Source organism: Opisthocomus hoazin, chromosome 2 (assembly GCF_030867145.1).
Source record: "Opisthocomus hoazin isolate bOpiHoa1 chromosome 2, bOpiHoa1.hap1, whole genome shotgun sequence".
In the NCBI taxonomy this organism is placed as follows: Eukaryota; Metazoa; Chordata; class Aves; order Opisthocomiformes; family Opisthocomidae; genus Opisthocomus; species Opisthocomus hoazin.
This window is the reverse complement of record NC_134415.1, coordinates 27,385,434-27,411,555: the sequence shown is the minus strand read 5'-3', so window position 1 is coordinate 27,411,555 and position 26,122 is coordinate 27,385,434. Positions and strand designations below refer to the sequence as shown.

At 40.6% G+C, this 26,122-nt stretch overlaps 1 protein-coding gene across 4 annotated transcripts in view; it reads right to left on the bottom strand.

The window, feature by feature from the left end:
- Positions 1-26,122, bottom strand: part of RPS6KC1 (ribosomal protein S6 kinase C1) — a 92,291-nt gene that overhangs the window by 36,925 nt on the left and 29,244 nt on the right. For all 4 annotated transcript variants that reach the window (XM_075412982.1, XM_075412979.1, XM_075412980.1 and 1 more), the window contains 2 exons: positions 13,599-13,717; positions 5,892-5,984 (listed from right to left, as the gene is read on the bottom strand). In XM_075412982.1, the coding sequence (XP_075269097.1) occupies positions 5,892-5,984; positions 13,599-13,717 (212 nt within the window). The remainder of the gene's footprint in view (positions 1-5,891; positions 5,985-13,598; positions 13,718-26,122) is intronic.

Here is a 26,122-nt window from a genome sequence, read left to right as displayed (position 1 = left end):
CCAGCTCTATGTTGTTATTAAATTGCTGTTATACACTGAAAATGCATCATGTAATAATGCCACAGCGGACCATCCATTAATTCTTAATCTCCTCTTTTAAACAAACGCAGTCTTATCATATACCAGGTTCTCTAGCAAAAGTCCTACAAACTCAAAGATGTATCAGATGACCACCTTGGATTTTTCTCCTCGCATTTGCCTCACTAGTTGGAATATCCCATTACAGGTAGTGACAGACAACCAGGAACAAGACAAGTTGGTCACCTGTTCCTAGCATGAGTACTTTGGACTGCAAGAAAACCTTAGCAGGGGCTGGCGCAGGGCTGGGTGCCACATTCAGAGTGCGGTTGCGGTGATGAAGCAGAAGCAGGCATGCAGTTCCCCCCACTCTCCTCAGCTGTGCCGGCTGTCAAGGCTACCAGGATTAAAAGATCTACTTAACATAGATTTATTCTTGTCATTTTTCAGATTACACCACCCTGACTCTTGCTCGTCTCCCTCTGTCGTTATAAAAAGAGATAACATTTGGCTAATATGTATGAAAAATGTGATTCTTGCTTATCCTTGTACCTGTGCAGTATGCATGATCTTCAGTTTGCAATTATTCCTCCTTTCAAACCATTATTCTAAGGAACTTATGGCTGGTATATTCTATGACTTGCAATAATAGTGTACTTAAAAGACAAACTGTGCAGCTTTAAATAATGCAAATGCTAAGAAAGCAGCATATATTCAAATTCAAGTTTTTAAATACTTTTAGTTAGTCAGACAGGAAAGTGCACTTTTTTAAAGCAAACTACAAACTGGCCAGTAAATGACAAATGGTGAAACATTAACCTAGAAAATATATCTGGTAGGTTATACTAGAGAATATAGTTTACAATATGAAATGCTACTAGGCATCACAGAGTAATTGCTAAGAGTAATTACTAAGCAACTTAGTCTATTTAGGAAGACAAACTTAACTTCAGTTTAAAAGAAAACATCTCTAAATTATTTCTTTCTGGATGCTGGAAGATACATATAGTTCAGGTTGCACTGGAATATTCAACAATTTAATTTCTATTTTATAGAGGGAAGGGCAAAATCTGTGTTACTTCACTCAATCTTAGGATGGTTTTATGTCAGATAAAACAAAACATTCACTAAAGTCAAAAGAAATTTTAGCGAGACAAACAAGAAAGAAGGTAGAGAAAGACAAAGGGTTATAACAACAAAATACCCAGAAATATTCAGACTGGCATACATGGATAAATGGAAAGACTTCAGGAAAACAACTGGCAGGTGTTCGAGGGCAGGGAAGAAGGGACAGTACTCCTTCTAGCTGGGAGAGAGACTGGGTTTTAAAGCTGAGCAAGCTTTGTTACTTGGGGTTTCAAACCCGACAGTACCTTAGGAATAATCCCACAGCAGTAGCCAAAGGAAGGTAGTGAGCCAAGAAATCAGTTTCGATGACAACGCTGTAGTTCATCTGACTTTGTAGGACTTGGCAAGTCGCGTAGATTTTTAACCATTTTTGCCCCTGCTATTTTCCATCATGCCACGTTCAGATGATGAAAATTTGCTAGTTGAATTCATTATAACATGTTTTCAGCCAGTTTCTCTTTCTAAGTGTCGTAACGAAACAAGAATGAATGTCTGAACTCAACCATGCTGTTTATTACAGCTCCCTTTTCCCCACACCTCTTACGGGCACACAGCTACTCATACAAACCCGTAAGACGTCTAAAGACACTTGGCAGTGTGCACCTGAGAGTCACGTCAGAGAAAACATCTGCTGCACTCAACTCAGTTTCACAACTGCAACAGTCTCTAACCTCACCTAATGATAAAATGTCAAATATTAACACTAACAGGACATAGTTACCTGTGTCCTGTTACTCATGCACAGCACACACACTGCCATAAAAAGTGCCCATTTCTCCTACCCTCTGATTATAAATTCACTAAAACTAACCATAACCTGTTTGAATTCAACTATGGGTCTGCAGATTATGCATGCAAACTCTACATACATTCTATATACTTCTGCTTTTTGGCACTTTCACTTACCAAGTAGACAAGTAGCAATCACACTTTCTAAATAATTAATTATACTGATCTGGTTCTTCTGCATATTTCTACGGTCAATTCATTCAAACGTACCACCATCAGTTACGACCTCATGATAGCATGACAGCCACAAGAAATAACCTCTACTCAAGATTAACAGAATTGCTTCCAGTTCTTCACAAAAGAAGTCACTCCTCTTCCAGAATCCTCTTCAGAAACTCCCAAAATAATTTTAGCAAGGCCCTGATGAAAGTATTTTATTTTATAAGGTTTCAAATTGTATAATAACGCTTAACAAACAGCGTAGTGAACAACAAGCTCAAACACACAGACATCTGTGGAAGATCTGATCACAGACACACCAGTGCCAATACAGACAATGTGGCCTGATGGGGGACCAGGGGAGGGGACAGAAAAGACATAAAAGACAGTCATTGGTTAGAGAGGCATAGTTATTACTTAATGCACTCTGCTTTCAAGATGACTCTTTAAATTGAATGAATCTAAATAACAGAGGGTTCTAACGAATAAGAAATTGGGTTTGAAACAGCATTGTGAAGGTATCCAGCAGCACCGTAACAAAGTCGTTTCTTTAGGGGCCAGCTGTAGCTTCAAATGAAAGATTTGCCTAGGGCAGAAACTCAGTACAGAATCTGCAACCCTGATTTTTAATTAGGAAAATTTTGAAAGCAAAAACCTTTGCTATTCCAAAAAGAAATTTTCTACTTTAAGGTAGATGAACTGATAAAATAATTGATCATTCTCGGCTGGTGATAACAGTAGCTAAAATATTTAGATATTGGCCTGTTTTCAAAGCAATACCTCTGGTAACACTAACAAGAGCTATGCTTGCCAATCAGCAGCACCTTGGAGTCCACAACACTGGCAGGACAAAAGCCATCTTTACAATTAAACCTCTACTTTCAGAAAGCTACTTACAGGTAGACTCTTCCCATAATAAACACATAAAATACCTGCAAACACCACCTAGTTAACCTTTGACATCATGAAATGAGCAAACACAGCAGCAACAGAATTCAACAAACCTGGTTTCTTCAAGCAAAGTGTACGTCCTCTTGGGTCCATTAACATAGTCAGATTTATACCACAGCCTTGCACAAGAACAGCAGCAGAAGGATGGGAAGAGAGGCACAGCTACAGTCATTCTGTGAATTTTCACAATATTTTAAGGAGTTTAATAACACTAAGATCTCTAACTCTCTCAAGATTCAGCAGAAAAGGGTCTATACAGCAAAAACCATTCAGGTGACAAGGAAGGTGGAAACGCAGACAGACAGGGAAAGACGGCACATTGGGAATAAACTAGGCTAAACTTAAATGTCTAATCATTTTGCCTAGCCTAAAACAGTTTAAAAAATCCAGAATATCGGGTAGTAACAAGAATTTTGTCTGTGAAAAGGAAGGCAACTCAAAACACTTCAAGAGGCTTCAAAAGAAGCACAAAGACTGACATTACTCTAAGGGAAGCCACCGAACCCTTCAGCATTTGATGGAGTGCAGGTTAACAGCTGGTTTTCTCCACGCAGCACTGCAGCAGGCAGACACCACTCTGGGCTTCAAGCAGCAGTGGGAGAACAAGTCTGCAAACCAACCACCACCATTTTTAAGCCAGTGTGTTTAAGCCAGTCTGGCACAGGATTAGGCAAGACAGCAGTGAAAATGCCAGTGGCTCATTATTATCCACAAGTCCATATTCTGCTGAAACCAAAGCAGCTACCTCAGAGTTAGGAGAAGAGTATTTTCAGGCAAAACTTTGCGTGATGCTGAATCAGACTTGTGCCCAAAAGCACGCTATCTTCAATGCTGGCCCTGAAAATCAGAATCCATTTTCAAGAACAAACACACTATGTCATCCACTTGGCTCCAGCGAGGATACTTACACATCTTTTTTGGATTTCTCCATGATGTGAGCTTTAGAGAGCTTGCAAGCAGAGGAGATGGCAAAGAACACTGATGGTGAGGAAGGAAGTGAGACGGTGTTTTAAACTAAAGGCAGCGGCATCATCTCCGGCACACAGATACATGTGCACACTTTTGCTTCGTATTCACACATATTTTGTGTATGCATTACAAAACCATATAAAACTTGCTCTAAACATTGGGTTTAGAGCAGCTTTTCATATGCCTCAGAACTTCTTTTGTATAATTTTGAAAGTTCATAAAGACAGCACACTCAGAACATGATTAAGTGCATAATAAGGAGAATCTGGAAGCAGGTACAGGGAGTACAAAGACAACTGAAAGAATATTGCTCCCTTTTTCATACAATAATTGGGTATTAACTCTGATCCCTATGATATAGTTTAGACATGAGCACGCCAGCTGTATACACAGGCCTGTTACTCCTCAAACACTTTTGCAACACTAAGATCTTGTATTTCTGTCATCACTAGAACTCTGTGTCCAGATCTCTGAGGTAGAGCTGCAAAGAATCATTCAGCTCGCACCTGGAACGCTTACTAGAGCTGTGGTCAGAGAGATCTACGAGATCTGACAACACCAAGGACTGCAAAAGTTCCATTCTCATCAAGCATCTTCTCCTGTTGCTGTTCATTAATTTTATACAAGAATGAAGGTACCAAAAAGGTCTTTCTTGGTTCATGTCCAACACTTCTGCAGCCTCACATTATCAGACTAATTCACAAAGTCCATACCTACTGCATCCATTTAGTGGCTATTAATTTCATTAGTGGCTACTAATCCAACAGACAGGTGCTCTTTCCAACCCTTTTGATACCTATCCAAAGAGGAACACAGGCTAAATTCTGTATGTACAACTGAGGAAAGAAGATACAATGAATATGAAGTCAGAGCTGATAAATCCTTCTGTGCTATAAAAACAACCATAATACCTAATGTATCTAGCCCTCTGAGGAGAAGTTATCAACTTATGCACATAATTACAACAAAACAGGCAAAGAAAACCAAGAATCAGTCCCCACAGCTAGGTTCAGTCCAACAAGAAAAAGAAACCGAGAAATACAGACCTTAAGAGACCAGCTACAGGTTTTCTGATGCATGTTACAAATGCATAAATTGATCATGCATCAGTACATCATGCACAAACCAGGTACTACATAAGGAACTATCAAAAGGCACAAGGGAATTGGCACCACAAAAAGGAAATGAGCCTTTAAAGTCTGCATTAGCCACCGCCACACTGCTGAATAATACATCATCTTAGAAGTATTTGGTAAGGTGGTAACTAATCAGCGTTATCAAAACAATGCAGCAATTCTTCTGGTCTCTTAATTAGGCTTGCAAAACATCCGTATGGTCCTTTACTGTTTACAGAGGAGTATTACCCTGGGATTTTGGAAGACATTATTCGCACAAGGCAAAAATAAGCTTGGCTTCATTGCTGAATCTCTGTCTTGGATGAGGATTTCAATTCCACATTCTCAGGGAAGAAGAACAGTCGTCACCCCCCCAGCCCCAATTTCAAGTGATAGTTCAAAAGCTGGAATTTCCACCGTTTTGTATATCACGTATCCACCAGTTTATTCAACTGAAAATACATCAACTCGTCCTTACCCTAGTATTGTAACCAGGACTTCATTTTTGAAAAACAGGCCTCATTCTATTGAATGCCACCAAACATGTACCTTATCCTTTAGCTCAAATATATTTTGCATGACCTTACATGAATTGCTTAGATAAAAGCCTTTTTTCTTCTACTTTTGTTATTTTAAAGTGCAGATGCATTTGAGTCATTTTCCTCTTTTGTTTCATATCCTTAAGATCCACAGCTTCAAAGACAAAATGTCAGCATGCAGTCGATTTATGACTGAACTCTTGAAGAGACACTGAAGAATTACCTTGTCAATCACCCCAAGGACTCTGAAGGCCTTCAGTTCCTCGGCAGGGCTCCTTAGGTTCCAAGAGGGCCTTGAACTTAGTGATCCTGGAGGCTAATGGAAGATATCAAAGATTATACATCAATCAGGGTGGTACTTGAAGGAAGACTGCCTGCTGAAGCAAATGCCAGGCCGAAGGAAACTAAATTTATCATAAATCAGAGAGAGTGAAGATGAAAGGAGAAGTTTTCTGTTTGTCCTTAGTGGGGAGAAAAAAACAACTTGCAAGTAAATAAAAATTGAGATAACACTGAAAACAAAAATATTAAAAATAAAAAATAATGAATTCTTATACTTTCTATGCTTAATGGAACTTGGAAATCGATTACTTAATTCTTACCCCATCACAATAATCAATCAAAGCCTTACAGGTATTCTGGATACAAAATAATTCAGAGATCACTGAGGAGGAGAAAGCAAATTAGAGGCTTTTTAAGGCTGAAGAACATAAAGTACAGAATTATAAACACAGTTCTCTTGCTCTCTGGTGAGCTTTATGAAATCCTTTTAATAACAAGGTGCACAACAGAAACAATTCCTAAAACTGCCTTTTGTCCGTGCTACGTTTTGTAGTTTCTCAGGGCAGACACAAAGCTTGCATGTCAGAGGAGGGAACAACGTTTCAACTGGAAGTCTTCTGGGACAAAGATCAACCTCTTAAGCATCATATATACCTCTGGCACGCTAACAAACATTTTCAGAAGTTTCTAGCTGCCAACTGAGAGAATTCATTAGATCCTCCTCCAAAAATTCAACATGCAGCTTCTACTAGAACCACAGACCTGGATCTCTTCCTCACAAATAAGGCAACTTCATTTGCAGAGTTGTTGATTGCCAAACTCCTTTCAAGCATAACCCGGCCTCCTCAAGTACACTTCTATTGCACAAAGGTAGAGGAAGGTGAAACTCCTCGATTTTTAAGCTTCTAAGAGGCAAAAGCTGTTTATCTAATTTGTCAGCATCCTGAGGCAATATTTAACAAATATGTCACAAAGGAAAACTGCTGGTAAGCACTTATGCTGTGGATGAAATGTTTCAGTATCAGGAAAAAGAAAGAAGTTTTCCCTTATGATCAGAAACTCCTAGAAAAACTGAAGATCCTGAACTAGGTAATTCTATTTGCTTCCCTCCCTATTGTTTCCCCTCTGGCATCCTTACTGTGCTATCCTCAAAGTCCAGAGGGCCTCCCCAAAACTGGTTCTCCTTCTTGTTGCCAGTCAACCACCTTCTCTCCTTCCAAATTACTTCCCAAAAAATCAACACTTATTTAAGCATTGCCTGCAAAATTCAACAGAAAGGGTCACAAACACATGTTCAAAAAGCACGGAGAAAAGCATGCCTCTTTTGTGTTCACCTGCGGGGCTCAGTGTTTAACAGTTTATTATTTATCTTTATTTGTCTGGGTCTTACAATTGTCTTGTCATGTAAATGCTGCTGAGCAAGAGTATCAACAGCCGTTAAGAGAAAACAGCCCAGATTCTACAAATCACTAAACATTTTAGCATGAAGAAGAAAAACCCCTACATGCAGTTTTTTCCTCCAAACCTAATTTAGGTTCCACATTCTAGCACGCTGTTGGAAGGTCGAAGGAGTTCTTTTGTTCACTTCTATTTTAAGAGTGTGCAATTTTTCTGCAATAATGAAATACTTGCTTTGAAACAAAGATTTGTGCTAACACAGAGTTTATTCGTGACAAGATTTCAAAAGCATTCTAAGGAATACATTTAATGAAAGAGAGTAGTTCCAAATCCTCTAGACTACTATAGAAGATTTCCACTTCTATTTGCATGCTATTATGTTTTATAACCAGTCCTCCATAATCAAGCTTTTAAAATTTTCTCTTATGCATAACATTTCAACCATTAATTAAGTTCATACATCTCTACAGAAGTTAGTAATTGTCTAACAATGCTACAGAATCAGAATTCTGCACCCATCATGTCTGAAGATCCCAGAAAAACAGTACATATTTTTGGGTCCCTCTCTAAAATATCACCAATCGTGGCACAGTCAGTAATACTGTGTACATGCACTGTTTTCCACATACACGTTCTATTGTCACTTCTTACCTTAAAACAATTAACAATCACTACCACATCTCCACAGCTCCCAATAGCTTCTCCATTTTTGTCAGTTGCAGGTTATTTTTTGCTCTTTATAGTACTTTAGTTTCACTGTTGCAAAGTCTAATAGTGGAGCCTGGTGATGGGGAGGCTTCACATTCTGTTCTGAAGCAAGCCGGAAGCAAACTCTAAATACCCAATTCCCAGAACTACGGCAATTACGCACTCTATGAAGCCGCCTGCTCCTCTGAATAGAGTGAAAATCCAAACTCAGCATCTAGCCAGCAATAAAAAAATAACTGAAAAACAGCGCTCTCATCAAACATAGAGGAATAAAAAAAAATACAGGAAGGAAGGTAACAAAAACTCAAAGGCTTAATGTGCCTTTACAAATAAGGCATTTATATTCTAAAGAAAGTGGCAGACTACCTCTGCCTGCAGAAGGCCTTCAACAGCCTGTCCAAATGCTCCCGCGTGCTGGTCGGGTATCCCAGGATCTTCTCTCCTGCAGCTAGGCCCTATGTGTTTTGAAACTGTTTCCAGACTACACTCTGGGCTGCACAGCTGGAGTTATCCGACTTGGTATTGGTGTCACCAATTCCTACAGTTCATTTCCCCCCCATCAACTTTTGGCTAGCCTGTGGTAATATGAAGTGGAGAAGGATGATGCCGGTTGCGATACTGACCTCTGCAAAGACCCAGCAGCTTGGGGCCACCACTTGCCTTCAGAAGGCTCTTGTCTTGCAAGCTACACAGTGAAATACTTGCCTCAGCTTTGGCATTACTGCTGGCAGTTGTAAGAGCAGGGGTAGAAAGAGAAGCACACCACCAGCCAAGCAAGCAAGAGGACAAGCCTCTCATGTTAACCTCTTTTAGGGCAACAGCACTATCCCTAGCCCAGTGACACAAGCACCATTGGACGGGAAGTGATTCCAATGCTGATGCTGCCACCTTTGACACCAGTCACCTGAAAACCTCAGGGTAAAAAAAAAAAAGCACTTTCACAAACATCAGTGCAGAGCTGCACATCAAAGCGTGATCTTCCCTTCCCATTTTGAGGTCTGTGCCTGATGACTTCAGCAAGCATCCCCCTGAAGCACGGCCAGATCCTTGATTGCAGCAAGGAGATGCCTTGTTTTGAAGCAGGTACTGCTGGCCTGGAGATGCAAGGCTCCACACCATAGGTGTGAAAGAGCTTCCAGCTCTCCTGGTCTGGCAAAACATCCTGGTCCCTTCTTCATTATGCACCACAGGAAAACAAGGTTGCACCTCTGCACGCATCTGAATGCAGACAGAGCAATGGTGTGCTTCAGCAGGCCTCCAGGGAACACCACTTTGGGACTGCATCTTCCCTGAAGCTGGGACACGTCTAGGGTCACGCACATCTGGAATCAGCAGCAGACAGAATGTGATCTTGGAAGCCTTGAGACTGAAGTTCTTATTTTATGCTAAATTTACATCTCACGGAACTACAGCAATGTATTTTCTTTATGCTTCATGTAGTTTTCATGCACATTTAATGAGAATTTTAGGAAGTAAGACACTGTATGGAAACCACAAAACATGAAGACTGCTTTTCTTGTTTGGGCATCTAGCTTGCATGTACCTCTTGTTACTAAATTGCTTTGAAAACAAAAAACAATTGACATTTTAAAAGACAACAGCTATTATAATGGTGCAAAACCAGACAATTTTGAATATAAAAAATTAGGCATAAGTAGAATCAGAAATAATTTCAAAAATTGAAGAAAAGCCATGCATTATCAAAGTACCAACAAAGCTTAAACGGACCCACACCCTGCACATGTAGCTGGGCTGGGCCTTGCAGCTGACAGCTATGTAAGACTGCAGCTTTCTGACAGTCAATCCAGGGTGATTCAAAGGCTGTCGTTCCAACTCCCACTCCGACTTGGAGGGGCAAAGGAGAAAATACAGCTTGAGAATCTGCAAAACGGCCTGCTGCTGCCGTTAGACAGCATTCTTGAGCGTTTGCTGTCGAGAAGGCTCTTGAGACCGCTGTGCTGTGCCAGAGCAGAAAGAGAAGGACAGTGTTTGCCGCAGCTTGTTTTTCCAGAAGGTCTACATGCCTGTTTACAATCTCCAGAAGCTATCTACACTTCTCCTACTGGTCACAGCAAGGCTTTTCTCAATGTTTACAAGAGCCTGTCAAGTGAGTTCCCAGTTCACGGGCAGTCACAGTTGCATCAGTTCCCTGTGCTTCTTATCAGCCTTAAGAAATTTTCTGTCAGTCCTTAAGCCCTCTATCTATAACCTTTTTTTAACAGTGCCAAGGGTTCTCCAAACACCTCCTCTTGAGCTCACCTTCACCACTCAGACTTGCCAGCAGCAGGGTGGTTGCTAAGGATGCTATCCTTGAGGGCTACACTGCTGGCTTTTTGTTGAGGCAAGAAAAGTAACAAACTACTATTGTTCTTTGGTTTCCATGGCATCAAAGATAATTTTTGATTCTCAGCTCTGAAATGCCAGGCCTTTGCCTCTAGGCAAATCTGGGCCTGGAATTTCGAGCCGTATAAGAATGGCTCACTTCCTTCTGCCCCAGGCTCCCAGAGAAAAGCCACCATGGTTTAACTTCACATAATGGGTGGCTTGGGGTGCATTTAGCAGGCATAGTCTTTTGCGATTGCAGCACATGGCTCAGCATATGGCTGGCACCCCGACCCTCCGGGAGATATGAGAGGCCAAGGGGTGCAGGACAATAATGGAACCTGCACTTCTGAGCTTACCTCTTCCCTTGCTGGCCTGGTAGAGGAGAAAGAGGTAAAATGTCATGTCTAAGAAGGACAGGTGAGCCTAGTTATGATGCTGATCACTGTGGTTGTTCCTTATAACGGCACAATAAGAAATACAAAGCTATCTACACCAGACATGGGTGACAAAACAATTCTGCACTGCAACATCAGGACACGAACAAGAACTCTGCCTTAAATGCCCACGCCTGCTTACTAGTCAGGCCTCTCCCTCCAAGGTGCAAACAGTCTCAGCATCCCCACTGCCCATGAAGTTTCCTGCACTGAACTGTGCTTCCCATACCAAAACTGCACTCTGCCAATCATAATATAGGCACAGGTACTGCTAGGGCACAGTGTTTGTCGATCATGTTCTTGCAAACCAATTTCAGTTGTATAGTTCAAACTGTGCTGGGCTACCACGTGTAGCAGCACTTGGCCACACTTCTAGGAAAGGCTTCCTACATGTGCAGCGGTTCTTCTCAAAGACTTAAGTGTCCCTCCAGCACAGAAGAGTTGATGAAAGACCTCCTTACAGATCCGTGTGGGCAAAGCAGGTATTGCACAGCGTTATTTAAACCTTCGCATACATATATCGTGTCCAACCACCAGTATTTGAACAAGAGATCATATCAGCATGACCTACAGCAGCAGGAGGTGCTAGTGCTAACAGACCAGCCTTGCCCCAGCATGGCCAATGGCATGTAAATAGCAGTTAGAGGAACATCAAACTGGTGCAAAGTGGTGGTGCAAGGAGGCATACGTACTAACCTTGTACACTATAGTCTGAATTTCTTTAGAAGGACACAAAATATGTGCATGTTTGCACTAGTATCTCCCAAGACTCACACTGTATAGTCATTTCAGTGCACTGTCTGCATGGGGTGGAATAATTCATGGAAACTCCAACATGAATCATCTTGGGCAGTAAAAATAATAAGCAGTAACTAAGGTGCAAGAATTCAGGTCTACTATGCAACCAGCGAGCAGGGAGAGTCACATTCCTCACTTTCCTCAAGACACTAAGCCAAAGCGCAGAGCATGGCAATTCTTAGTGGTTCCTACCACTACCCTTACAATAACTTTGGGAGAGAAGTCCTTCTCCCAATTAACTCTCAGCTATCAACTCAGAGACAAGCTGTTCCACACTGCAACTTCATGACCCACCAGCAGCATCTGTCCTTGACACCAGCAAATTCCAAAGCTCTAAGATAAAAGTCAGATTTATGCATTATGAAGAGCAGCAAAAAAAGGATATCAAAACACACATACAGACGTACACAAAACAAAGCCAAATCATGGAAACATGACTCTTTTTTGTGAAAAGAAGAATAAGTCAGGTGCAACTTTTTGCTTGTGCAAAGTCAGATTTGCTCCAACTTGTCAATTTTGAGTTTCAACAGAGAATGAGAATGGTTTTTATTCTCACCACTTTCTTTTTTTTCTTGTCTTATCCCAATTAATCCTGCTTTCCTTTGGATCAGCAAAGTAGGCATGCGCGTTATTCAGTACAGCATAAAAGAGGAAATACTTTACCTCTCAAGTTCACATACAAAAATGCAACCTACTTCTTCCTCCTTCCCAACCACAGTTACTTTTTAAACTTACAAAAAAGGCAAAAATAGGTTGTTCATGGTTTTTTTTCTTGTTCTGTGGTTTCCAAACACACTGAGGTTTTCATTCACTATAGATTCTTCCCCATTTTCAGGGGTGTTTGACCCAAAGAAAGACTACCTAGTAGGAGTTCATATCAGTCCAAAATATTAAATTGTTCAAAGTACAATACATAGCAGCAGCAAGACTCCAGATCTCACAAAATATATCCCATTCGGAACATCCTCAAAATTATACTTCTGGGCTCTCAAGATAAAAAAAAAGCTACCCTTCAAAACCCGTTTTTTTTGCTTTTTTAATTTACTTATTAGGTAGACAGATTTTATAAGGCTTCCTGTTTTTTGGAGCAGTGGCCTTCCTAAAGCATTTTTAGAACTGTGCAAAATAAGAAGCAATAATCTTCTGCCCCTTTTGTCCTCACTTGATATAAATGTAGAGAGATAGGAAACTGATAACTGTTATATTTACTACAATAGGGCAGTCATTGACAATCACACACAGTTTAGCATGACTGCAGAAAAAGTCTAAAGTAAGGACAGAAGTCCCAAAGGAACTGTTTGGGGAAGGGCAAAGTAGAAATTTATTGAGGGTATCTTGGAACAAGCTTTATTTGTCTTTTGTAGAAGTATAGATAAGGGTGTTTCTGCTTAAGAAGGTGGGAATTACTACAGAAATTCCTCATAAATCAAGAAGCAGCTGATCACTCAAGCATATCCAAAACAGACATTCGAAGGGATCAGGAAGAATCTTTGCTCAATTAAGTAGTTATTTTGCAGGAAATTCATCTCATCCCCCTCGCCACATGTTTGACTCACTTCTGATACACTATTATGTGCTAGGAATAAAGAAACTAACAGCCTTCTCCGTCTCTACAGGGCCAAGCAACATTCTCAAGGGAAAGTGAAAAGAAATGTTACGTTCTAATGTGTTTTTTTGCTTTACCTTTAAATTATTTTGCATGATTAAAAATGTTTACATCATCAACTGTGAGTAGAAGGAAAGTATGTGAAAAAAACAGGCCTGTATTAAATCAAGCATTCTTTGTAATGCTATGAAATGCAACCAACAAGAATCAAAAAAGAATGGCAACTTAACAGAAACATAACATCAAAATACTCCTCAGGCCTCCTGAAAGAAAAATTCTAGACAGTTTGTGAACCTCAAGCTCAAATATGCTTTGCTAAAACACAGGACAATTTAATTATACCAAATTCTGGTTCAGGAAAAAAGAAATTAAAGCCTACCATAGAAACAGATGTATCTTCAGAGGACTTATGGTAGAGAGTGGAAATTTTTTCAGCACGCATAAGGTATTCTGCAGTCTTCCTTTTCACTGCTTCTCGACGAGTTGGACTTGATTCACCTCAATGGAGAAAAGGAAAGTTGTTTTTTTCTACAGAGAGAGGGGTACTAAGTAATCAAAGCACATGACTGCTTTGATTCTACCTTTTTGATTTCCTTTGGGTTATTCATAATCAAACCTACAGATATGCATCTTATAAAAAGCAAGTATTATAATCCCAGAGTTCTACGAAAATAACAATTTAAGCCTTGCTACAGATCAAGGTAAATAAAAAGTCTTACCTCATTTTTCTGTGATCTGGTATATGTTCCTATGGTAACTTAAGTAAGAACTGAAACAAACCACTGATCCGAACATTGTACTCCAAAAAAAACTCCATTAGCGAAGACACGATAAGACGTTTACAACAAAACAATAAAGAAACTTGTTTTTTTCCTCATGTTTGTAGTATGGGCTTTCCTAAGTATAAAGGAAAGCCAGAAATGCTATTAATAGCCAGAAGGCAACATGAGAGACACCAAGAACTCTCGCTCACAGCTTTGCGATGCTAGCTGCTCCTTGGCTGCTAGCTTGGGGTGACACAGGAAGAAAGTAAGAAGCACTTGCACCAACTACTTCACTTCTCAGATGTTTGAACCACCACTGTGTTGTGTCTGATCTACCCAAGCTCTTTCAAGAGGTGAGAATCCTTTGATACCGCGCAAATTCTTTATTCACTCTAAATCTTACAGTTTATGTTTAGGCATTTACATCATGAGCAGTACATTGTTGAAACAGACTCAACTTGTGATGACAACACCCAACCAGCCAAACACCAAGCAAAGATAAAGAGACTCTGAGCCACAATTGTTACAACAGCAAATTGAGATTATTATGCTGAAAAATAGCTAGAGACAACTGTCCCAGAAGAAGTCTGAAGAATATCAGAGACTTACTATGCCCCTGACAGTCTCTTCCAGCCCAACCGAGGCCATCCAAGACTTGCAGAAACTCAACCTTGGCTGTGACAGGCTTCTGCACCGCCAGGGGCAAGCCAGCACCCCTCACAAACTGATGCTCCAACAGGGCAAGGAACTGTAAGGATATCTGCCTAACAGCTACCCAACATGAAAGCCAAGGCAAGGAACAGCAGAAGTAATAAATTAAACACAAATACACAAACCCTAACCAACAGCAGATAACAGAGACAATAACAAAGAGCAGAACTCATAAGACACTGATCAATAGGCCACAAAAGGAACCTCTGAGTGTAACCTTGAAGAAGTTCAACCTGAAACTTGGTAACTGATAAGAAAAAAAAAAGTGGGGGGATTATTGCAGTTAATCAAGAATGAGTCTCAAAGAGCAAACTTATTATGGGATGTCTGAGGGAGATTGGGGGAGAATTTACTGTGTAAACACGTGTGTAAAACATCGTGGGATGTTTTTAGTGGGATTGTAGGAATGCGTAAGTCACCAAGATTTTTAGGGGCAGGATTTTACAGGCAAGGAAAAGGAAGGGTCAAGCTGAAAGGAAGGCACAAGCATGAGAGAACAGATGGGAATTACACAGGTCAGCTATGCATAAGCAAGCTGCTGGTCAGTGCATTTGTCTGACTGAGCCCTGTACCTGACCACCATTGTCTGTCTTACCTTCTTATTAAACTCTGTTTCTCACTATTTTCTGCGTCAGTGTGCTCATTAGTGTCTGTGCCTAAGATACACCAACAAACTTCAAGCCAGATAAGCAAAGGCAAGTCAGACAAAATGTCTTGAGAGCTGCATCATGGAGCTGGGGGGCAGCTACCAGACAGACCTGAACAGCAGGTCTTTCCCTGACCAGCAACAGAGATTGGGCTGTTCATACTGCCTGTCGTTACATAGGTGTCTGCAAAGGCAATATCCTTCTGCCTGTGTCAACCTGTTTGTGGTCAGTCATGTCCATACAAAGTACACGTGCACACATGCAAGGTCCTCCCAGCAATGTGCATTCAGTTTCAGTACCGGTAGGACCCAAAGAAGGGGTAAGCTGCAGCTACATCTCTCCAGCAGCTCAGGGCAAGAAGAATTACTCCGATCCCTCAGTCAGGCAAATCTGACTAGCTGGAACACTGACTCCCTAATAAAGGAGAAGGAGCAGGTTGTCTGACTGTTTAGCTTTCCCAAAACACTTTGAAGACAGCAGAGAATAATGAAAACTCAGTACGAGGTCTCTTCAGAAAGTTCGTGAAGAGTTCCTCTGCTGTAGGCTCTCAGAGCTGCTGTTTTCCCCCCACTCCATGCAACAGGCTTTTAGCAATCCTTAAGACTCAGAGAGCGAAGAAGGCAGAGGCTCTTTTCCACTTCACATTGCCACGGTTTACTACTAGTCATTTGGACCCTGTTAAAACAAAGGTGCCCCCTCCATTTTATATCATGACTACAAACTCCCTAAACACACAGAACCATCACACAGACTCCATCAAGAATTAGTACAAAAGATCTGCTTCAAGCTCTGCTGCAAGTGAAATACTGTAAGTCTTATTATCCACCTCACAGAAGGACTTCCTTGGACAGAGACACACAGCCCGGCTCTGCAGACACCTTAGACTACACTTCATTTGGGAAGAAGCTGGACAGTCAGAAATTCAGTGCACTTTCAGCATATAGTATTATGGATATGTACCAATTTCTCAGTAATTTCTCTCATTTTAAAGGCACTTTGTACCAGGTCCAGCACCTCTAATACCAGCCTCCACTTGGTAGGACTCTCCGGGTGAAATTCACTCTCTGGGTGAAATTCCCCTAGATGAGACTGCCAGTCTTGTTCCCATCTAGGATAAAAAAACCAACACGACTCAATTATTTGAATTTGGCTTTATCAGAAGAGAACCGACACACGGTATTTTATAAATGTGTGTTGCAATTTCTTAAAACATGACTAACGCTCTTGCTTTCATCTTTACATTTAATCTTAGGGCACCATAAAACTTTCTTGTGCCGACTCACTGGTGATCACCTACATTCTCTCAGACACACCAAGTGGCATTCGCTCAAGGAAAACAAGAAATCTGCACAGCAACAATAAACTCTTCAGCCAGCACTTTCTTCAATCGGACTGGTAGAAAACTGCTAGGTTAGTGTCTAAGGTTATCATAAAAGTCAAGCTTACTGCTTAACTGTTAGTTATGTGTATTTAGTTTGGATGTTTATTGCCTTTTTGCAATGCTTCAGTAATTTTACAGTAATTAACGCAAACAAGCTAGGATGTCCCCTTAAAGTTGTCTTTGTTCTCCCTACTTTCACAAGACATTAATTTCAGTTTTCCTTCTACTCTTCCTTCCTCAGTAATTTGTTAGATAACATTTGCAAACTGTTTACTCCTTAAAATCTTCAGCCATAAAAGAGAGTGTGGATTCACAAAGCAACATTTACTCAACAAGATCTTGCACCCTATTTGTGAGTAATATCATTAACAGTTCAGTCTCTGAATAACAGGTGGATGTTTGAGAAGTGGATTATGGAAGTAGGATTTTGGCTTTCTATTCTTTGTATCAGTTTAACCAAGAAAATGTAAAAAGCTGTATTACAATACAAATTCCCATTTAAACAGCCAATGTCTCAGAAAAATCTGTAAAGAAATACAGGATATTAATTTAAATAAATAAAAAATAAATGTTGCTTAAAAAGCCTTAAACATGGGGTGATGACTAATAATAAAGACTTCATTAAACTAAAAATAATCTTTAGCATTTACGTCAAATTTCAGGTCATAGAACTGTACATTTAAAACCAAATAAATCACTAAAACACAGTACTAGAACAAACCCTTATATGTGACAGCTGTGATGCTGACTTTATGCTTTTTTTTTTTAAGTGCAGTATTACATTTTGTTATGGGACAGTGTTTTTACTTACAAAAAATGTATACTCTCAAAAGAATCGACTAATTTATTCCTAGTTAAGAACTTCTGATTTAAACATTCTGTGAGCATATTGAGCTCCTATTTCCATTTTGTGGTTAGCCCACAACAATCTAAAGAGGTATCTCTCTCTAATTACAATTTAAACTTGAAAGGCATTTTTCTTTAAATGGCAGCAAACAGGAAATATTTTAACTGTGTCAAAGCCTTTGATGAATCTTTACAACTGCTCATAAAAGATCATCCTGCTTAAAATAATATTGATTTTTCATTTATTTTCCTAGATACTAGAAGATTTATGTTTCATCTGATCAGGATCAAAGCTTCTCCCCTCTCCTGATCACTGGGATTAAATCAGCAATGTCATTTTACATGTTTAAAAACTACACTGCTAAAGCAAGATATAAAAGTGTAGCAAGGCTGATCATAGAGACCTTAGAATAAAACCCCCTCAAGATTCCCCATCTCTCTCTCTCTCTCTCCCCCTCTGCATTTGCTACAGAGCAGCTGTGCCTCACACAGATTCACATGAATGAAAATATTAAGGCAAGAAACCACCCACTTAGTTTATTTTCCATATGACTTTCCTGTAATTATTTTGTAAACTGTTCACACAACAATATATAAAAACATCTGCAAAAACAGGTAATTAATGTGTCAAGCCAAACTAATGCATTTTTTATGGTGTCCATGCTTCGTCAACTGTAATTATAACTCTTTTTAAGCAAATGATGATGTGTTTGTTGCAATGTGCAAGTGGTTATTTTAGATGCTCTGTTTACTATTACTGCAAACAGAATATAAAAACTCTACAGCTACTTTGTCGCACATACAAGCCTTCATCTACACAAGCACGAGCAGGCTGCTCCCTGCTTTTCCAAAGGCTTTGCCTATTTCAAAGAAATAAAAATATCTTAAAATGAAAATTGGCTTTGGAAAGGCTGACTAGGCCACCCGCTGACCAAAGTAACAGTAGCCAGGACATTAGGACAGCAGCCAATGATTTAAAATTTGTTCTTTAATTTTTATTTCTAAGGATGGTTCAGCTACAATACATTTACAAAAACAGACATTCCTAACAACATTCAAATGATCTTGAGGGTTTGATAGAGGAAAACCACAAATATCACAAATAACTGTGCTATTGAGTTCATCTGTGACTTGCCTGCTTGTTTGCCCACAGTCCATTGGTTTGAATGAAAAATACAGAGAAGCAGCATTTCCACACAACAGGTATGTGGTAGTAGCATCTGGGAAAAATAGCAACATTTTTGCTTGCTTTCTACTCAAAAGAGTCTTCTACTCACACCTCATACAACCTCAGAAGATTACACACCTTTGAAAGATCACCTAACTCAATGCTGAAGTGTTAAGTGCTCAGACCAGTTTGATTCAGGCATCAAATCTTCTGTAATTCTGTTGTGTAAGAAAATTACTTAAGTTCAGGTATTAATAGCTATCAAAAGCAGGCCATACCCATAAATTAAAAATAACAAAAAAAAAGATCTGGGCAGTAAGGGCCATGGAAAAATCTGTTCTTTTTCCCGAAATAATCTGGGGTACTAACAGAACACGTCTCAGATGCATAGAAGTGCTCTCAAACTTGCTCTGACCCTTAACTATTCTCCTCCACAGATCCAGGATGAACTCGCATGGAAGACGTGTATCTTGCTAGATGGTAACAAAGATAGCTCTAGCCACCATTTGCCACTAACATATACAATATCCCACATTCAGTAAATCACAGTATATAAGCACCCACCCATGAATTCTAGATACTCCTTCCTTTGTGTCTGAGCACCTCCAAACTATCCCCTACCAGGCATTACAGATTTTCCTAAGGAAGAGCCAATCTGTCAGGACAACAGCAGTGCACTCCCTGCCTAACTAGCTTCTTGACCAGGATCTGGGTATTTCCACAGAAAAGGTAAGGCTAAAAAGTTAGCATCACCTTTCCCAATCCTCTGTAACCTCCATATTCCAAATCTTCCTGCTTTTCTCTCAGAGTTACTAAAATTATACGTGGGCTGCCTTTATTTAAGAAGATATCAGAAGAGATTTGCTCCAGGAAGGAATGTCCTCTTGCAGAACAGGCTACAAGGAACTTGTGGGAGACTGCCTATTGTGCTAACCCCAAACTCCATGTTCTTAACAATTTAAACAGTAAAACTTTCTCTAAATACTGAAATCTTCAATGAAACATTTATAATTGCCAAATCTAACAGCTATAATACCATTTTTTATTTTTAAAAGTTTCTTTATCTTCTTCACAGTCTTCCTGCACATATCACCCAGCTGGACTGCTGAATTTTTCAAAGAATTGCTCTCTATAAAAATGCAAGGGAGTAAGCCTTAAAAGATTTATTTCTTCTCACAATGAAAAGAGGTTTAGCAGCACCTTCCTTATTAGTGGGTAGCCCAGCTGTTATTTTTGCCTAATTGGTTCAAGAGGACCTCTGTTCTTCTTAGGGCAAACACTTCTTAGATCATGTGAAGCAGACTCCTTTGTCCATATTAGCCAAACAAAAGCTCAGGCACACCGTAAGTGACAATGCGACTCATAATCCAGCACAGGTTTGTGACCACTTTGGACACAGTTTTATAACCCCGAAATTCATTTCAGGAAGGGAAAGAGCTGCTGAATTAGGAACGAGTTTCTACCAACTTCCACAGGAGAGTGGGTAACCTTTAATTTTCAAACAATTACTTAAGCGAAACATGGCAGGTGCTGAGGTAGATGGACACTTCAGCATCAAGGAATGATGCTACAGATTTTAGCAGCAGGTGGCAGTTCAGAATTGTGAAATAAGCCTGCTAGCTCATCATGTCTAGTATGCTATCAATTATATTAAAGGTGAATTACTTGGGGTGGTGGGCAAATTCTGCTGCTGAAAAAAGACTGTAAATATTAAAAAATAAGACCAATGTTGAGCCTATTACGGTAAAACAGTTTGAAGTGATCTCCCCCCACAACTTTTTTCTTTTTTTAAAAAAAAAAGACCCACACATTTTGAGAATGTCAAAAATTTATTAAGATGCACCACATTTATCAGAACTATTCTTTCTTGCTTTTTGAAGATTCAGGACAGTACTGTACTCTAGCAGCCAAGAAGAAAGACCACTTAAAAATTAAAGCTCTCATGCTGAAGCTCAAATGTGCAACAGTGAGTGAACACCTAAGAATTCTTCCTCCAACTTTCCAGCGTTACCATAACTATTATGTCTATATTTTATACATCATCTTCACTGCAGGTTGCTTGAGACACAGATCTAGACTTCCTGTGAAGTTTACCAATTCTGCACCCTGTAGAAAACCTAAGGTTACACACCAGTGGTATAAACGTCTAGGTAAACACCTCTCTGGAAAAAAAATGTTGGCATATGCGCCAAAGTTAAGATTACATGGAAGAATGGTGTGGGTGAAATGTGTTTGAGTGACCAGTAAGGCAGGAGTCAATAACACTCACGACAATAAAAAAACATAACTTTCCAGAAACACAAATCAACAAACAACTGTTTATAGAGAAACTCTCATGTTAAACCCACAAGGTGGTGGTAGCTTTTCATGTCCGTGTGTGACCATCTGGAAAAAACTAAAATGAATGGTCACGCAGCACACAGTATTTCAGGGAAGAAAAGCCTAACTTCCCATCCATCTGCTAAAACTTGTAGTCCTCAACTGCAAGGTATTTCACCAAAGTAAGACTTCATAATGTGAGAAATATTCTTGAACATTTTCCTGTAAAACTACATAAGGAGGGGAAAAAAAACCCCACCCTGTGAGTGTTGCAAGACAGAATAACAAGCAGTGGCACCTTAGCACGGATGAGGAAACAAAAGGGCGAGAGCAGCAGCAGGTCCTCCAACACAAGCACCATGGTGCAGAAGGAGAGCACCAACAGTCAGAGCAAGGAAAGAAGGCCGCCACCACCACAGGAGAGAGGAAAAGGATTTCCAAGTTCTCTGCACTCTTCCTTCTTAACTAAAAGGACAAGTCCAAATTCAAATTAGCAACCACAAACATTCCTTGTTTCAGAGCAGAGGAAACCCAGGCGCACAGACACCTACACCTTCAAGTAAGAACAAGTTACTGCAGTTGGAAGCACAAAGTATTACAGAAAGAAAAAAAGAAAAAAAAGACAGATGAAAAAACAATTATGAGATTCATCAATCCTGACAGTCTAATAGTACTCCTATCTATGTATTAAATAAAATTCATATGTACTTTTATGCAGTACTATGGGAAATGGTATCTTTCCATGAGCAATCACTAAAATCTCTAAAACAGAAGAGCCAGCGGCAGGCCGTGTAGAGATCAAACCTATGCTAGTTCTTCTACGCAGCTCTGAAGGTGGAGAAGCTATTTTAAGATACTTAAAGGGAAAAGAGGGAAAGAGGACAGGAAAAGAGAAAATGAGGACGTGAAAAGAGAGTAGCCGTACGTGTAAGAACTGCTGGGGGGGGGGGAAGAGGGGGAGAAATCAGAGCACTGATTATCATGCAGCATCATGCCCTTAAATATATCTACGCAATTTTTCTATTCCAGCTAGTAATTTCCCTCAGTTCACCTACACCGCCTGAGGCATTTAATTCTGCAGCCAGAGACTTCAATTTTCTCACCTAAGGACAGAAGCAGCACTGTAACCTAGATCAGTCTGTTCTGCCTACACTGTATGCTGGAAGAAGTGTGGCAACCCTACTATGTCTTCTAGTGGGAGGTAGAAACCCCACATAGCAACAGTCAAAAAAAGATTAATGCACTTAGCTGCAGCTAAGTGCTGGCTAACAACAGCGGAGATAAAAGGCAGTGCAGGCAGTAAGAGATGTCTGTCAGAGAGGCTGGGCACAAGCAGCAACCTGGAAAGGAGCTGCTATGAGGACAGACTCGGAAATCTTAGAAAGGTCAGGTCAACACCAAGCCAATGCAGCTAGCTGTGTCCCCCAGAAGAGGGAAGAACGAACAGATTTTTAAGGCCCACCTCATCACATATTTAGTCATTCTTTAACAGCCACATGCTAAGCAATGGCATTGCGAGTCATCTCTGCATCATGCCCTACATGTTGGCTTAAGAGTATTGCTACAATTCACCTTTACATGTATTGTAAGGCTCCAACCTCTGCAGCAGGTGCTATAGCCCAGACCTTCATCAGCCTCTCGGTGCACAGAAGTCTTGCAGCTTAAGTGGAACTTTGCCTTGAGTATTTCTTCACATAGCTGAATCTGGCTGTATTTATAGATTAACCAACTTCACCGTACTTTACTGGCAGATGCTGCACTTCACTGCTTCGCCACGATTAAGTGTCTAAATCCAGTACTTTTGCACAGGGAATGACACCACTTAGGGTGATCCATCCAGCATCTACTGCACAGTGATGGATCCTATAGCACTAATCTGCTCTGAAAGTCTATACAGTCTGCAATGGGCTTGGAAGCCAATACATTTCAGTTCCAAACAGCTCGTAGCCTGTATTAGCATGGGTTTCAGCATCACAGGCAGCACAGTGGGATTGGGTCACTTTTCTTTTTTTTTTTTTTTAAGCAAACTAGTACTTCCAACATCCCTTCTTAATCTAGCTGCTTGTCAATAGACAAGTCCCTCTCACAAACATCTAATCTTCTGAAACAGCAGCTGTGATTTCAAGGTTGTATGAAGTACTAGGAGAGAGGGAGCACTTTGTGTGGTTGCTTAGAAAGCCCAGCCCGAACAGTGCTACAGCATCCGAACAGTCCAACAGCAGGAAACAGAGATGGTTTCCACCTCCTTTGCAAGGAACCAGGACAGGAAGTTTTCATCTTGACTGGTTTCAGCCCAGTGGAAGCATAAAGCAACAACAGCACGTAAGGTGAGTGACGATACACCATAGGAGCACAGAGGTCTGAGATCAGGGTGGGGAGAATTACAGTTCCGTCAGTCATCCTGTCATTAACCTTTCCCTGTGCGGACCAGCACAACTCTAAGGTTTCCCTGCAGACATCAGCTCACACCCCAATACATGTCTCTCAGAGAACAGGGCTGTTGTTGCTCCAGTCAGGTACAGCTGCTCGGTAGATCAGAAACTGCCTAAGAGATTGTTACTCTCACTCAGAAACACTACTCAGAGGACTTAACAAGTGAAAGGAATGTAAAATAGCTACTGTGTTGTAACAGAAGTTGTCTTCATAAGTGCCATTCAACAAACAAAGCAAAGGTGCTTTTCACTCTGGAAACTAGAAACATGCTAGTGGAACAGCCATGGCTCCTCTTCCCTTTACATTAAGCACTGTCGTCTTGGCAGTCGGTCAAGCGTGCTCCTGTTTGCATCCCTGGCTCCATCACAAGTTCAAATCATAGCCCATCATAATCCTAGTAATTAGACACAAGTTGGTTTGTTTTCAGTATATCCAAAAACATCATCTAGTTGTCCAAAGTATTCCCAGCATTTCATTGCATATGCATTTCTGGGTTAAAAGTCAAAGTCATTTTAGCAAGGTTCCAGTAATTTGTGTTATTTTTGTTCCAGCTTTGTTTACTGGACAAACATTAAAGTAGCACAGAGCGGTGTAAAACTGACATTCGCAGCCTACTTTCAAAGACACCAGCAGCTTCTCTAGAAGTTATAGATGCTTCATGCAAAAACCAGATACCTAGAAAACTGCTTGTGGCTGCTAAGCTGGCTTAAGAGGCACCATATACTTCATGCAACAAGGTCCATGCTGCCTAGCTGAACCAGTCCTCTAAAACAAATAAATATTCATTGTGCCCAGCCACAGCTGCTACACATGTGAAAACAAACACCCCAAATGTCTGACAGAGTAAAAGGAACATCTCCCTTAAGATGTTAAATTGTAACATGGAGCCTTGTATGTAACAGACCAGCAATGAACAGATTTGCTTTCTAAACCACATGGAACAGATCCTGTACTTTTCTACATGAATTAGACTGACCACATTGTGAAGAATTCTTGCTTCATCATGTGCCTGAAGTTACTGAAACCAAGCAATAATCAATAGTGTTAACTCTGTTTATCACACAGCTCAGACTGCCCAGATCCATAATGGACAGAACGTGAGAAGAACTGGAGTTGGAAAAAGAGGAGCAGTTTATACAGACAAGACTCCCTTCTTTATTGCAAAAAAACCCTCTTTCCATAATTTTAGCCTCCCTATCTATTTTTTCCTAACACAAACTACGTCCTACACCAAAGTCAGGGAAAGCACTACTTCACACAAAACACAGTTAACTTCCAGCCTAGAAGTTGGTGGCTTGCTATCAGTAAGCGCATTTTTTCCCACCACTAGGCCTGAAGCAACGCATTGATCTCAAAGTGCTCTGGCATGCTAACAAAACAAAGGAACAGCTATAATTGTGAGCCATAGTTTTTACCAATTAATATACTTACCTTCTAGTATGCTTGAAAAGGCCGAAGATTTGAATTCCAGAAGGTTTCAGCTTCTGGAGAAATGTTTAACCAGCCTATACAACCCTTACAGACCTGCTTTCCAAAAGCTCCGAAATCCTGTACACAACAGTACCCAGAAAACACAAGAGGGCCAGCAGAATCATGGAATGGTTTGGGGTGGATATGTATTCAGAGGAAGAAGGAAATGATGGCAGCCATTCCATCTCACCGCATGCAAGGGAGCTCTGGTATAAATGAAGTGGGGAGGTACAAGAGGTACAAGTAGTTCAATAGATAGTCCAAGGGCTCTGCTGCCAGTCCAATAATGTGTTCTCCTTCCTGCTGACAAACTTCTTTAATATTAAATGCATGCACGGAGCAGAACTAGGCCCAAGATGTACAAAGAGCAGATGCCCAGAGTCCAAGGTATACACCAGCCCCTCGGAGCACAGATGGGAGTTCATTCCCCAAGTGATGTGCAGGTCAGGCCTTTTGGGAGGACTGTGAACAGGACATTTTAAGATTTAGTACTAAAACTCTACAAGAGACTAGCAGAGGAAAACACATATGCACCTTGCACCCCACTATACTTGTGAGAGCATGCACACGCAGCTGAAAATGAAGTCAAGATGTACATTTCTTTGGTGTAAGCATACGCAACGCCTGCCTTGTCCCGCGCTGGTGCCATCAGCTCAGAGAAAAGGACAGTCATCAGGAAAGTAACGCACCCAGGTGTGCTCTGACTGCCTTTACAAAGCCAGCTACTTCAAAATAAACAACACAGGCCTATAAACTTACAGTAATAAACTTACTTGTACACGATTTTGATGAGGCGGCCTTAAGAAGTAAATGAATCTTATTGAACCAAGCCTAACACAGCAGCTGGCAACAGAGACACCCTTATCTTTCAGATACATCTAACCCACTTGTAGAGGCAGTACATTTCCAAGGTAATTCTAAGACAAGTTTCAAACACAGAGGATGGATGATGTTTCTTTTCCCCCCTCCCCGTACACCGGTTACATTTCCCGATCGCAAGTCTTCAGCGTCAATTTTTATTTCCTTGGTGCCACCAAGTGGCAAAAATATGCGTTACCATTCTACATGCAAAAGCCACTTCCAGTCCATTCTCAAGAGAGGCCACACATTCTGCAATGGCTGCACACTGAAAGGCAAGGTCACTTTATACCTGTATGTAACCAT